The 11,195-nt window shown below is 32.6% G+C and overlaps 1 protein-coding gene across 1 annotated transcript; it reads right to left on the bottom strand.

Moving 5' to 3' along the window:
• Positions 5,467-7,049, bottom strand: LOC18592880 (ethylene-responsive transcription factor ERF021). Its single transcript, XM_018125418.1, has one exon. It carries the CDS (start codon positions 6,610-6,612, stop codon positions 5,992-5,994), a length of 621 nt encoding a protein of 206 aa, XP_017980907.1. The 5' UTR covers positions 6,613-7,049; the 3' UTR covers positions 5,467-5,991.

Genomic DNA, 11,195 nt, shown 5'->3' with positions numbered 1-11,195 from the left:
TATTAAAAATTCGATTTAACATTCTCGATAATCTTGGCATCATGTTCTTTATTTGCCTTTTAGGGTTTATTGAAAATTGGAGTTAAACACTCTTGACTTTACCACAAAAAAGAACATGTAACGTTAAGGTAGATATAAATCACAATTGAAAAATAAATAAAAAGGTAAGAAAATCTTATAAAGGGAACTTACAATTATACACTACTTACATGGAGTTTAATATAAATAAAAAAGATTAAAAAAATAAAAGTATATTATATTATATTGGTGACAGGAAGATGAATAAAAGAAAAAAACAATGACACTAACATTCGCCCACAGTATATCTAATACCGTTCCCATTTTGCCGACTCTTTAAAGTTGGAAATGCAATTGGCAAGAGAGTCAAGACAACCCCACAAACTATGTATTGTGACAAAATAAACGAAAAAGAAAAAGAAACGTAATTGATGATTTTTTTATTATTTATTTTTTGTTATTTAAGTTTTTATTATTTTTATAACTTTTGTTATTCATTTTTATTTAAAATCAAAAAGCAAAAAAAAAAGTATTTTATAAACGGAATTTGAGTACAATGTGAAATTGGTGGACCTACCAATGGTTGGAGGAAAATATTTAGGGTGCAATAATAGAAGCACTCCTTCTTTTAGCAAACTCGATTGGTATTAATTAGAAATGGTTGTTGGCATCGATATCAGACTATATAACTTGATGATTTATTGGAGGTGGAGAGCATAGCTTTCAGGATATGTTTGCTAAGGCTTGGAAGAGCACGAATGTAGACAAGAGTAGGGGTTTATGGCACAAATTGAAAGTAGTGAAATCATCAATCAAGAATTGATACAAATTAAGAAACTTTTGAAATGAGCCAAGCTTACATTAAAAAAAATTGGAAGAGGAAATCCATTTGCTTAACACGAGCCTTTAAGTGAATAAATTTGATTAGGATAAGTGGAAGTTACATATGGGTAAGAGAGTTTTGGGACTTATATAGATTTGAAAAAAGGAGTGGTATCAGAAATTCAGATTTAAGTGATTTTTTGAGAGAGATTGAAACACAAGATTTTTTCACACGACAGCTTGGACAAGAAGGAGGGTTAATTTTCTCAATAAGCTTTTGGTGTAGGGTATGGAGATATCCAATCTAGAGGATTTCAAAAAGGTAATTGCAAACCATTTTGAAGACTTCTATTCTTAAAAAGATGTAATGTGACTAAAGGAGTTCAATTGTTATTTTATGATGCTTTCGGAACAATGTGCAAGAGAATTGCAAGGGCCTTTTAGTGAAAAGAATTGTGAGAAACTATTGTGTGTTGTGATGGTAATAAGGTTCCATGACTTGATGGTTTCAATCTAAACATCTATGAGAATCAGTGAGTCAACATCAAAAAGAGTTCTATGCTGTGCTCCCCATTCTGCCGTGCTCCCCATTTTTCTTTCTCGCCATAGCTCTCTTTAATTTTACCACAATCACCATATTTTTCTGTCTATCTCTCGTCATCTCACCACATCGTCATCAGTCTATAGAGTAAAGAGCATGGTATGGAACGTAACAACATATTTTTGGGTTTATTGGTTTCCATTCACAAAACTCTTTCTTTGTTTATCTCTCGCCATCTCATCATCGATCTACAAACTAAAAAGCATGGCATGGTGAGTAACAATAGCTTTTTGGGTTTATTGGTATTGAGTTTTTCAATGATTTAAATCTTGTATAACATGTCTTGGCGTGTAACATAGTGATTCATGCCTTGGCATGTAACATCAGTAGGAAGAAGGAAGCTTTAGGATGTAATAACCAGTACTAAAACTTTGGCCTTGACGTGTAACGTTTGGTGATAAGCTTTGGCCTTAGCATGTAATATCTAGTGCTAAACCTTTGGTCCTAATGTATAACATCTGGTGCTGAAGCTTTGACCTTCACATGTAACATCTACTATTGAAGTTTTTGTGTGTAATATTTTTTTAAATATGATATATAACAACAACATTTATTGGCATGTAACTTACTCTTTTGTATTTTACTACAACATAAAGTCTTGAAGTTAAAACATGCAAAAACTTTTTTTCAACTGTAACAATATTTTGTTGAACATGGTATGTAATAACAACATTTTTTAAACATAACGTGTAACTTGTTTTCTATCTTTATATTTCACAAAGATATAAACTTTTGGAGTTAAACACTTTCATGATAAAGATAAAATTTAAAATAAAAAAGGAATTTGATATGAAAATGAAGATGTATTGAAAAATTATTCAATGTTAAACTGGGATAAAATGGATTTGGACAAAAAGATATTATCTTGAAAAATTATTCAACGTCAAATTGGGATAAAATGGATTTGGAAAAAAAGATATTATCCAAAATCCTCTAATCTAGATAATTAACTTTTGGGTTATTTTATTTCTTATATTTCCTGTAATCATAAAAAAAATGGCTTCTAACATAAGTAGGAAGAACGAAGCTAAAAATAGAAAGTACAATACTTTGAATATGAGGAGGTTTCATTAAGGGCAATTTTATCCAAAATCCTTTTCTCTTGACTATAAACAATTAAAATTAATAAGAAAATTATTTTCGAAAACACCTTATCTTTGAGGGCTAAAAAAAAATCATCCTTAGAAACATTCCCTCTTTTAGCAAACTCGATTGGTATTAATTAGAAATGCTTGTTGGCATTGATAGCAAACTATATAACTTGATGATATTTTGGAGGTGGGGAACACAGCTTTCAAGATATATTTGCTGAGGATTGGAAGAGCACGGATGTAGACAAGGGTAGCGGTTTATTGCACAAATTGAAGGTAGTGAAACCGTCAATAAAGAAGTGGCAAAAATTAAGAAACTTTTGAACAAGAGCTAAGCTTTCATTCAAAAATTGGAAGAGGAAATGCATTCGCTAACATAAACATTTAAGTGAATAGATTTGATGAGGATAAGTGGAAGTTGCTTATGGGTAAAAGAGCAGAGCTTTTAAGACTTATATAGATTCAAAGAAAAAGAGCAGCACCGAAAATGTAGATTTAAGTGGTCCTTGACGGGGACTGAAACATGAGATTTTTTCAAATGACAACTTCGACAAGAAGGAGAACTAATTTTCTTGATAAGCTTTAGTGCAAGGTATGGGGATATCTTATCCAAAAGATCTCAAAAAGGTAATTGCAAACCATTTTGAAGACTTTCTTTTCGTAAAGAGATGTAATACGACTAAAGGAGTTCAATTGTGATTTTATGGTGATCTCGAAACAGTGTGCAAGAGAATTGGAATGGCCTTTCACTGAAAAGAATTGTGGGAAACTATTGCGTGTTGTGATGCTAATAAGGCACCAAGACTCGATGGCTTCAAACTAAACTTCTACAAGAATCAATGAGTCAACATCAAAAGTGAGGTGTTGAACTTTATGAATGATGTTTTTAATTCACGTTCCTTTGATGATTACATAAACACCTTGTTTATTACACTTATTCTAAGGTGTAGTAGTCTAGTTGGGATTAATTGCTTTAGGCCAATTAGTTAAGTTGACAGTGTGTACAAATATTTGCTAAAGTCCTAGCCAACAAGTTGAGAGTAGTTGTAGGGAAGTGCTAATTCGAATTTATCGAGGGCTAATAGATTATGGACTATTGATCATTCATAGCTAATGAAATAGTGGATTTAATGAAAAAAGATAACTTTGGAGAACTTATTTTCAAGATGGACTTTGAAAAAGTATATGATAGTATCAATTGGAACTTTCTTGACCTAGTGATAAGAAAATAAGGTTCGGTGATAGATAATGTAGATGGATATGAGCTTGTATCTTGTCAGCTTTAGTGTTGGTGCTAGTGAATTATGACCCAACCAGGCATTTTAGAACACTCCAAGAACTTCGCCAAGGTTACCCTTTTTTCCTTTTTTATTTAAATTTGTCATTGATGTTTTAAATTTCCTTATGAAGCATTATGGCTAAAGGTGTCTTTAGTATCTCATTTGCACTATGCAAACGATACTTTCATTTTCTATAAACTGAAGTTGTCTTCTATACTAACAACTAATAGAGTTTTAAGATACTTTTAGGTGATTTTCGAACTAAAGGTGAACTTTCAGAATAGAATCTTTATGGTGTTGGAGTAAAGGAATGGGTAATTTTGAGGTACACTTAAAAGATTGCTTGCAAATTGGGATCATTGCCTACCACATACCTTGGGATTCTATTTAGTGCAAATGCCAATACTATGAGTGTTTAGAAATTGATCTTGGATGGTTACGACCAAAAATTCGTAGGATGGAAAGACAAATTGTTATTGCATGATGGTAGAGTTAATCTAATAAAATCTATGCTATCAAGGCTTCCTATGTACTGTATGTCATCGTTCCAAATTTCATGTAGTGTCAAGAAGGCAATGGATAAGATATAGAGGAGATTTCTTTGGGGTGGGATTACTAAAAACTACAAGATTCACTTTGTAGATTGGAACACAGTGCGTAATTATAAAGACAATAGAGAATTGGGTATAGTAGATCTCCATCTTAAAAATAAATCACTTTTAAACATGTGGATATAGAGATTTAGAAGTGACATGGATGGTTTATGGAGGAAAGCGTTGGTGGAGAAATGCGAATATGATGATAGGAGGCTTTTCTCGGTCCTCAAAAGCCCTAGGAGATTTTCGACCATGTGGAGGTATATTCTTAGCACTCTAGATACTAATAATAGATTTCATGTTCATACCATCACATGAATTGGATTCGTCATCGAAGATGGTAGCCACATTGCATTTTGAAGGAGGAATAATGGAGCGAAGGGTGTGTCCTTTAGGATGTGTTTCCAGGAATGTTTGTACTAACAATTAACAAAAGTAAGGGTGCGTGAAAGAGTATGGTAAATGAGATAATGGTAGATGGTATTGACATATTGAGCTAAAGAGTAATGTTTTTGATTAGGAAGTTTAATCGTGAAATCTATTGCATGATGTCTTGAGCCTGAATCTACATATCCACGTGTATCCATAGTTGAGAATAGAGATTCATTATATTTAAGAAGGAAAGGACGATGACAATCGTACTTGGACAATTAACTATGGCAAAAAAACACCCAATTGTTAGTTATAGACAAACTCTCCAAAATCCTCCAATATTTTCAATATGTTAAAAATAGATAATATTCGAATGATATATGTTAACATCGATGATAATGATGGATACGGTGAAGGCGGGACAATAATTCAATTCAGAACGTATCGAAAAAGAAACATTGTACCTAGACTTGCAACCAATGGAGCCAAAATGGTAATAATTCTTTAACAAATTCAGCTACTCTTTCTTTCATAACAATGAACAAAAAGTGGTGTGGCATTTTTGCTTTAAATATGAAGTTGAAGAAAGTACGAGTCCTCACCAGAAATAAAATACTACTACTATCCCAAAACATATTATGGTTTCATAAACCAAGGAACATAAAATATTGAACACAACAATAAAATAAGCTAAAAAATTATAATTAAATAGAACTCAATTACAAGAGCTGAATATTATTACATAAAATAAAACAAATCAAAGCACACCCTTTGCGTAGCTGATTAAAAAAAAAGTAGCCAATATGTGAGATGGTCGGTCGGTCCTGTCAGAGATTGAAGAAAAATCTCATCCACTAGTCGAAGAGAAGACCTGTTAAGGAATGGGACCCACCAAAATCTCTACCCTATCTCTAAAATGATGACAAGTGGCCTTCCGCAGGCTCAGAGATAATACCCAAACCCAACAGTATTGTTCTTCACACTATTCCATCAAACAGTTAGCTCAACTGTCAATCCAAGGTTTGAAGCACTGAAATCAATCAGGACTTAAACCTTTTCATTGATTGTTGATTGTTTATTCATAGATATTGAAACCTAATTGGTAAAAAATGTAGTAAATGTCACTCATTCCTGTTCTGTTAATGTATATTTGCTATTAGTACTTAGTAGTAAAACATTACCTAAAGGACCCCAAAGTAGCAAAACATTACCTAAGGATCCCAAAGAGAGTCATTCTGCATGTCATCCCACTCATTCTCCCCATTTTCATCGCAGAACATCATTGCCTCGTCCATCATCAATGGCTCCGACATTTGCATCCACATCTTGGGAGAGTCCAGAGGGGACTCGTTGATGGCCTGAATTTGGGTCGGAGACAGCCTAACCGTGACAGGGCCAACGCCGGGGCCGGCGCTGGAGCAGCTACCGCCAGCCTCAGACGACGACGCTGCAGCATTCGTCCTGACCCGCAGGGCCGCCTCCTGAGCCACCATTCGGATGTCCTCAGCATTGGAACTGGGTGGCCTGGGAAGACAATCGATCAACTCTGGGAAGTTAAGGCGTGCCTCTCGACCCCGCAAGTGTAACGCTGCTACATCATACGCTGCGGCTGCCATTTCAGGTGTCTCGAAGCTCCCTAACCAGATTCTAGTCTTTTTTCCAGGCTCACGAATTTCAGACACCCATTTGCCCCATTTTCTCTTGCGCACGCCTCTATAGGTTGAAGACACGCCGCCCCGCGTAGCACTGCTGCTATTCTTTCCGTCCATATATGTATTGATTCCTCGTTTTTTTCTGGACGAAATTGATTGTTTCATGTAAATGAGGTACATGCTGTAATCCAGTTAAGGGTATTTATACTGGTGCTGGGATTACTGTTACACAGACACTGAAACTCCTGGAGGGAGTAAGCTTCCAAGCAGCTGCACAGGTGAAAATTAATGTGCATGTTCTGTAGGAACTCCAAAAGGAATTAAAAAATTCTTTTGGGAAACACCAATCAAAGGGGGACAAGCTTTGGGAAGGCCATAAATTTGGTGAGAAAAAAATCCTAGGAGAAGAACAGAGTTTTCCTGTTGAAAGACGCGGTTTGGTCCAAGGTGGCAAGGGGCTTTGGACCCACTGATCCATACAAAAGATAGGATGAAGTTTGGTTGAATGAATCTTTGTGCTTTGATCAGTCTAGAAAATACTTATGATATGGGCACTACAGTCTTCTAGTTTTGTCGGTTTTCTTCTCCGTGTAGTAACTGTCACATCTCTTGTCTTATTCGAGACCAAGTTATATATATATAAATAGATAATTCACCATTAAAGTAGGTAGGCTGACGACAGTATCAGGATAGCTCTGGGTAAATTATATGAGTAGAAAAATTAATTAAAGGAAAAGCTATCTAAAACCTATTTAACTAACATACTTGCTATCAATGACCCTTGTGGTCGGTTTTCCTGTTCATGTTGGTTAATTTTTTGGAGGCCAAAAAGGTTACTTTTAGTCATGATTTCGGAATTTTGCTTTCTTTTGTCACATTTGTTTTCTTGGCTGATGGATCGAACAAATAGATATCAAGTAGTTTTATAAGTATAATGTTCGAAAAAATTTCTAAATCATTTAAAAATTTTAAATAAATTTTTATGTTTTCTATTTGCGGCGGATGAAGTCTACGTACTTTTATCTTACATCAAATAAGATCTCATGACTAACAGTTAATTAATTATCATTAATCAAAATGCCACTTATCATTTTATACTTACATAACACTAATATAGTGTTGACGTGAAGAGTAAAAGTACCACATGATCATGTCATCATAATACATCATCATGCCACATTATCATTTATTATGATATGTTTGTAGCCACGTCAGCATTACATGACATAAACTTATAAATTATAATTGATATTTTGACTAACAATAGTTTACTCTAAATAAAAGTAGAAAAAACTTAATTAAAAGTAATAAAAGAATATGTATTTATTAAAATTTTTAAAAAATTTAGGAACTTCTTTCATACAATGACATAGGATATTCACGTCTATTAAATTTTAAAATTCTCAAACTTTTGGGAAGTTAGTTTTGAATTTTCTGCTAAATGAGATATTTTAATATTTTTGTACTTGATGTATGTAAAGGAGTCTTAAAATATCTCAAATGTGTGTAGTACTTGCTTTTTTAAAAATAAATAAATAAAGGCGTGTAGTACTAATTAATTTGTACTCTACCTTTTTGCGCTTAAACCACCTTTATCTATATTGTGAAAGGTTTCCTCAACTTAAAAACATTTGGTTCTTTTAGGACATAGTGGAGGACAGTCCATAGAACAAGATTGTTGATAAAGGTATTAAAAACTACATTTTCCTTCAATTTTGGAGGCAGCCAAACACTACCTACTAAGATTTTGTTCGGTAACTAAGAAATACTTTATGGAAAATGATGTTTTCTATTGATAATATTTTTCTTTGAAAAGCTAATACGTACTTTAAATCTAAAAATATTATTTATTCATGGAAATACTTATTTTTGTTGGATGTTTTATATCAATATTACTTATTATATATGATATATTTCAATGCTAACATCATATTACTTATTATCTTAATATGAAGATAGATTAATTAATATTAATAATATTTTATAGTAGATAATATATCGTTTTTGTAATTATATATAATTAAAGACCGATTGAAGAGCAATATGCCTAAACAAATACTTAAAGAGTAGATCAATACATATAAAATTATTTGACTAAAAAAAATTCATTATAATTCTTTCTGTAAAAAATAAAAAAACCTTAAATAGAATGTTTTTGTTGACATTTTTTAGAATAATCTTCATAAGACGCCAAGAAATACATCAATTTCCATTCATTATTTCATTTTATTCAAAAAAAAGGAAACAACAACAATGTTTGACAAACAACGATTTTTTTCTTCTTTCGATCATTCACATGATCACTTCAATATATACAATTACAAAATGGATAGAGATTAGTCTTGAATGTATCATCGACTAAAAAAATTGGATTCATTACTAATGCATTTTAAATGGTGTTGAAGGATTTATGCATTTCACATTTTATTGAAATAGATTTGTGAATGACAATAAGATTAGATGTCTTTACTTTTGGTGTATAAAAAATAATTTTTGTCTATTGATGAGGGTTCATCGACACCTTTGTTATAAGGCTTCAGTAGTGCTTACACAATATGAGATGTACATGGAGAATATAAAGTTGAACAATCATCTAGAAGTAAAGATGAAGTTCAAACTATATTTCATGAGGATTTCATAAATCCATAAGCTAGGATGGTTAAAGATGTTGTATTTTCATATTTTGAATTTAATGCCAATCATGAAAATGAGTCAATGCGTGAGATAGAAGATCCAAACTCGAAAGTAGCAAACTTCTACTCTTTTTTGAATGATGCGGATGAACCGTTGTGGTCAGGTTGCACTAAGCACTCAAGGTTATCAACTATGTCACAATTATTAAATTGAAAATTTTAGTATAATATGATAAGGTTTATCGGCACCTTTATTATTAGGGGTTTCATTAGTGCTAACATGATATGAGATATATACGGAAACTATAAAGTTGAACAATCTTCAAAAAGCAAAGCTGAAATTCAAACTATATGTTATGAGGATTTCATAAATCCCTATGTTATAATGGTTAAAGACGTTGTATTTCTATATTGTGAATTTAATGCCAATCATGAAAATGAGTCAAGGTGTGAAATGGAATGTCTAAACTCAAAAGTAGCAAACTTCTCCTTTTTGAATGATGCAAATGAACTGTTGTGGTCAGGTTGCATTAAGCACACAAGGTTATCAGCTATGTCGCAACTATTAAATTGAAAAATTGAGTATATTATAAGTGAGTTGTGTTTTGAATCTTCTAATGGACATCATTAAGAATATTATTCCATTTGATGAAACATTAGCACGAAACTTCTATGGAATGAAGAAAATGTTGACTAAACAAGGGCTTGGGTATGTTAAGATTCGTGCATGCAAAGCCAATTGCATGTTGTTTTATAAATAAATTGTTGATTTGATGATTTATTCAATATGTGGTCATCCTCGGTAGAAACCGTTCAATTCAAATGAGGGAAGGGAAAAGAAAGTTCTTTATAAGATTTAGTCATACTTTCCACTTATATTGAGATTTTATAGGCTTTATATGTTAGAAAAAATAACCGAATATACAACATGACATGCACATAATCAAAGTTATGATGGAGTGTTTAAACAACCTGTTGATGATGGAGCTTGGCAACCCTTGAATCAAAGTCATCCTTCTTTTGTGATAGAGCTTCGAAATGTTCAACTTGAGTTATGTGCAGATGGTTTTAGTCCTTTCGAACCTATCGCAAAACCATATTCTATTTTGCCAGAAATGATTATTGTGTACAATTTACATTATGGATGTGTGTGCAGCAATCATTTAGTTTTCTTAATATTGTAATTCCTATAAGGAACAGTTAGGACCGAAATATAGATATTTTTTTATAGCCTTTGATTGATGAGTTGAACATTTTTTAGAATGATGGTTTTATGACTTACGATGCTTATAAAAAAATTTTTTAAAATGAGGGGAATTTTGTTATGGATGATTAACGATTTCTTTTATATCGTATGTTGTTTGGGTGAACTATTCATGAATGATTATCATATTCCTATTGCATGTGACATATAAAGTCCTTCATTTTGGCATAGAATTAGTTTGGATGCTTTTTTTTTTATTGTCATCGATAATTTTTGCCATATAATCATCCCTTTAAAAGGTAAAGAGAATGTTTTTTTTTTTTTTAAATTGAACGTGATAGGTCCTCAAATATGAGATGTAATAATGAGGAAATTTTCACATAGCTCGATTACTTTGTAGATATCACTATAGGAACAAAATGCAGTTGAAATAAATTTCTGGATATTAGTCAAAGCATAATTGGGTTCAAAAATAGTATATTTTGAGAGTTACATTATTGGCAAATGAATCTTATTCGTCACAGTTTAGACATGATGCACATTGAGCGTAATGGTTTTGATAATATATTCAACACATGGATAGATGTTAAGGGCGCAACCAAGGATAACATAAAGACATGACATGATTTGAAAATGTATTGCAAGTGACCAGAATTAGAATTGGTTGAATATAATGGGAAAAATATGAAACCTAAAGTGTCACGATCTGGAACTCCCATCGAGTCCGTGACAACCGTCGCGAAGTCTCGTTAGACATTCTTTACCCCGAATGTTGATCGAAACCTCGCAAGGCTTTCGTATCAGTTTTCTTACCTCCCCTATGATCGACAGTAACTAAAATCGTGTTTTGAAACAATATGGACCATTTTCCCATCCAAAAACAATAAAAAATTATTTCTGTCTCACAGGGGTATTTTAGTCATTTT

This window comes from Theobroma cacao, chromosome 8, assembly GCF_000208745.1.
Source record: "Theobroma cacao cultivar B97-61/B2 chromosome 8, Criollo_cocoa_genome_V2, whole genome shotgun sequence".
Taxonomy (NCBI): Eukaryota; Viridiplantae; Streptophyta; class Magnoliopsida; order Malvales; family Malvaceae; genus Theobroma; species Theobroma cacao.
The sequence above is the reverse complement of the archived record's forward strand: the minus strand, read 5'-3'. Positions and strand labels throughout refer to the sequence as shown.